Raw genomic sequence first — 4662 nt, forward strand, 5'->3', positions numbered from 1 at the left:
GACAGGAAAAAATCCCTCCAAAAAAAAAAAAAAAAGAAAGAAAAAAAAAAAACATGTATTAAGTGTCGGTTGTCTACCAGACACAATATTAGGTCATTGGAGTCCAGATATAAATAGACTTCATAGGCCCTGGACCCAAAAGGGTTGTTAAACCTAAATGGAAAAGACAAACATCGAATCACATAAATGTCCAGATAAGTGCACATAAGCCTAATAGGTGCAGTGGTAGATAGGAAATGGGATCCAAAGTAGGAAATGGTCCATTTTATTAGTGCTGCAACACATTAGGAAGCATCAGGTAAAGCTGTGTACTAAGTAAAGCCTTAGCCAAGTCTTCAGAGATGCAGACGTGTTTATAAGAAGATAAAAGACAAAGACAGAAGGGATAGCATTTGCACATTGGGTTGGCACGCACGGTCTGCTTCTGTGAGTAGCTCAGTTGGCTAGGCGTGATTGGTAAAGGAAGCCAGAGGGCAGGAGCAGATTGTGGAGGGCTGATTACGCCTTCCTAGGAAGCTGCGTTAGTTCACGTAAATAACAGAGAACCATGGAATGGTTTTTAACTATAGAGAAAATATTATTGAACTTATACTGTAGAAAGATTTTCCTGGCAGGAGTATGGAGGATGCATCAGAGATACATGCAATTTGAGGAAGGGCATACAATCCGGGGAGAAACCCAGAATCAGACCCTTAGAGGAGTCCAGCTGAGGGGTGAGAAGATGGAGTGCATAGGTGGAAATCCGTTTCATACTCATTTACTTAGTAATGAAATAGTTTCCAAAGCAAAACTGCAGATTTGAGGAGGTTAGTTTTTCTTGAATTCATTTATTTTTAAGTAGTAGATCTAAATCTACCATGGAAAAGATATCTATAGTGGAAATGTTATATGTAATTAAACTTCATGTTTATTTAATCAGTTGCAGATCTTTACCTTGATAATCCCAGGCCATATTTAGAAAGAGGAAAACCAGGTGTAAGCATAGCAAAGCAGTGATTTAGATTAATGTAACTGTAGAATCTTTCTTCAGACTCCTCATGACAGCCTGGCACAGCCTTCATATCGCTGTAAACTCTGCAGTGCCAGTGGGCCTCACCCCTCACCCGTGAAATAAATAAATGAGATGAACCCATGACTCCTTTAATCTCTAAAATGTATGCTTCTAATAAATTATTTATCAAAAGAGACTGCAAAGGTATTAGCTAAAGAATATTCTCAGCAATTTACCCTAAACTATATCTTTCTTTTCATGCAGTTCCCTGACATGTTTCTCTCTTTTTTCTTTCTGGTAAATACGTCTTACCTGTAAAGAACATGAATATTTACCAAAGAGAAACTCTGAGTCCTCAAATAGATTTCCTTGACCTTTTTTTCTGATGAATGCCCCCTGCCCTTTGGGGGCAGGACTGTATGGATCCTGGAAATGGAGCTGGGTTTAATCTCAGCTCTGCCCCTTGCTGTGTGACACTGGGCAAGTTAGAGACCCTCAGTTTCCCCACCTAGAAAATGGGCTGGTGATAGGTGTTAACTTACCTTTAAAATAGTATCATTTTATACAATTATGCTAAATAGTTCATATGGAGTGCTTTTCTCACACATAAAAGTAGAGAGAATACCATTTATGGGCTCTCTCTTCTTAGGGTATAAACTACCTTACCCATGTATTAACTTGGGTCATTTGCACTTATCAAATACCAAGCTCAAATTGTATAATTCTGAATTTGTGATATCGAGTGGACAGCATAGAAGTTTATGGCATTATAATCTGAATACTTGGAAGCGGGTGGGAGTAAATATTTCTAAACATTTTTGATATGGTTTTGTTTAGAGCTCAAAACAAAGATTTATAGCTAAATGTATGTGTCTGCCTGTTGTGTTCTTATGTAAAGTTCTACGTATCAAGAAGTTCTGAGAATATAGCTTATTAGTATGCATTACAGTAAATTTTGAACTTTATCTTGTTTTAATCTCCTTCAAATAAATCAGAGAATTCATTTTATATTTTCTGGTTGTCCTTAGCACCAAACACCAAAGATCTGGATGTTTTCCTTCGGAAACAGGAATCAGGGTTTGGCTTCAGGGTACTAGGAGGAGACGGACCTGACCAGTCTGTAAGTGTAACTACTTTGCAATGCAGCTGTTCCTGTTAAAGCTGTTCAGTAGTGATTTCATGGAATATGGTGGTGCTTTATCTTTCTTTCTCTCTCTTTTTCTTTCTTTCTTTCTTTTTAGTAGATTTTTGTTATAGGGCATGTGCATTCGCCAGAGAGACAGAAAGCAGGAAATTACCCCCCAGGGGGATTAATTCCTAAATTCCTTCTCCTCCATTCTGCTCTTGGTATTTGGGGCACGCACACACACATGCCTGGCACAAGTTTTAAGCCACCAAGTCCAGGACTCAAACCGCAGTCAACTACGTGGGAGTCCCGTGACATAACCATTATACCATTTGCTGGTCCCTTTGTTTTTGTTTAAAGTTTTTTTCCCTCTAATGGTTTTATTAATAAGAAGCCCTTCCTTTCTCTCACTATCATAGCTCCTCTGTTAATATTATATAGCAGAGGCTATAACCAATAGGTAAAATCCGAACATGTCAACTGTAAGCTGGACAGTACTTCTCTGTAAATAAATGAATAAAACTTATTTTAGCTTTTAATTTCTCTTTGCTTTCTTAAAATAAGATTGTAAGACATTACTCTTCTTTGAGAAACCTGTAATGCCGTGTCCACTTTACTAGTTGTTCTAACTTCTGAATGCTCTACAAGCAGCTGTCATGATCCCACATATTTTCTTTTACCTGATCTTGTTATAATAAGTGTTGACATTTCCATGCTCAGTACTTTGCATGTCATTTTGCCTGTTACCTGTGAAACTAGAGGAATATCAAAGAATTAATAATTCTGTCTAGATGGCATAAGCGTTATATTTGTAAAGTGCTTAAAGTCTAGAATTTTATTTACACACAGTCCTCACGTAAAGTTAGTTTGGAGGACGAGCGTGCTCTAGTGGATCTTGTTTTTCAGGTTTGCCTGTAGTTGGAATGACAAGTAATGTGCTTGCGAAACTGAAAGGCATTTGTTTTTCTTTTCTTTTGTGTAATGTGAAAAATGACTATGTCTTATGCTTGGCAGTTAGGTGAAAAACAATAATCTTTCTATTTCTGACTAGAACACCTCATTTATATAGTATAAATGTATTCTAATTAATCACATTATTGGAGACACATAAAGCTTAAAGCAAGTTACCAATGTAAGGCAAATGGAAGATACTTTCGTTGTTCTTGATGGTGCAGTCAGGTTTTGATATCCATGAGCTCCACATCTGCAGGATTAACTAACCACAGATCAAAAATATCTGAAAAATGAGAGTTCCTTCTGCGTGGTCACTGGGGAGAACCTGCCACTGTGCTGACCGCTGTGCTGACTATGCTGTGCCGGACAGTGTCCATGACGCTATAATTTTAGAAATCTCTGTACTTGCCCAGGATTAAGAAAATGAATTCGTTTTCGAGTTATATGGTCGAGAACAGCCCTTCTGCAAGAACCAGCTCCATGGCTCCTGCGATCTAGCCATTTTGGGGGAAACGGAGGAATGAAGAGGTCCCACTGATAATTCAGCCTCCAGTATAGAAAACTTGCGTGGTAGGAAGACTCCTCTCAGACCTCCTCTCTCTGTATATGTCTTTGTCTCTCTCTACCTCTGTCTCTGTCTCTGACTCCTCTCTCTTTTTATTTTTTAATTTTTGCTTTTTAGAATTTTGTTTAAGGTGCCTCTTTGCGGGCCCTTTGCGCCCCGCCTAGCCCTTTATCTTGTTAATAATTCCCTCTCCCATTCCCCACCCAGGAGAGGGGGAAGGGAACAGAACAGCCCTTCTTCAAGAACCAGCTCCATGGCTCCTGCGAGCCATGTTGCGCGGCGCTCAGTTTTCTAATTTGTTTTTTTTTTAATTTTTTGAATATTAATTTTTCTTTTTTCTTCCTTTAGTTTTTCTTAAAGGTTTTTCTCTTCATTTTTTCTCTTTTTCTTTGTTTGTTGTCCTTTTTTTTTTTTTTTCTGGTGTTGCTTTTGTTTCCCTCTCTCTGTTTCTTTTTCTACACACTCCTCAACCCTCAGATTGAACTTCCAAGTTTGGAACGAAATCAACCATCCACGAGATGACTAGAAATCGCTGCAGGACCACAAGAAATATGGGGAAGCAGAAAATACCTCTCCTCCAAGGGAAAAGGATAACTTCTCTTCATCCACACACAGTTCAATGGAAGTCATGGAAATGTCTGATAAAGAATTCAGAACATTCATAATGGCAAAGCTTACAGAGATGGAAGAGAAGAGAGACAAGGAACTACTGAAGAGGAAGGAGAAAGGAGTTGAAGAGTTCCAGGAGGTGAGGAAATTCATGCAAGATCTAAAAGAGGAATTTCACACATCACAAAAGAATCAGATGGAACTGTTAAAGATGAAGGCTACAATACAAGAAGTCAAAATTTCCCTTGAAAGTATTAAAAGCAGACTAGATCATACAGAAAATAGAATCTTAGATGTAGAAGAGAAAATTGCTGACCTAGAAAAATCCAACATGAAGACTGAGAAAATGGCCCAAAAATTTGAGAATAATCTACGAGAAATAGTAGATACAATTAAACGTCCAAACATCCGGATAAT

General features: G+C 38.2%; 1 protein-coding gene across 6 annotated transcripts in view; it reads left to right on the forward strand.

The window, feature by feature from the left end:
- Window positions 1-4662, forward strand: part of MAGI3 (membrane associated guanylate kinase, WW and PDZ domain containing 3) — a 302211-nt gene that overhangs the window by 229664 nt on the left and 67885 nt on the right. For all 6 annotated transcript variants that reach the window (XM_014588240.2, XM_014588239.2, XM_006149615.3 and 3 more), the window contains exon 13: window positions 2020-2111. In XM_014588240.2, coding sequence (XP_014443726.1) covers window positions 2020-2111 — 92 coding nt within the window. The remainder of the gene's footprint in view (window positions 1-2019; window positions 2112-4662) is intronic.

The sequence above is a fragment of the Tupaia chinensis genome, unplaced genomic scaffold (assembly GCF_000334495.1).
Source record: "Tupaia chinensis unplaced genomic scaffold, TupChi_1.0 Scaffold000270_2, whole genome shotgun sequence".
Taxonomy (NCBI): Eukaryota; Metazoa; Chordata; class Mammalia; order Scandentia; family Tupaiidae; genus Tupaia; species Tupaia belangeri.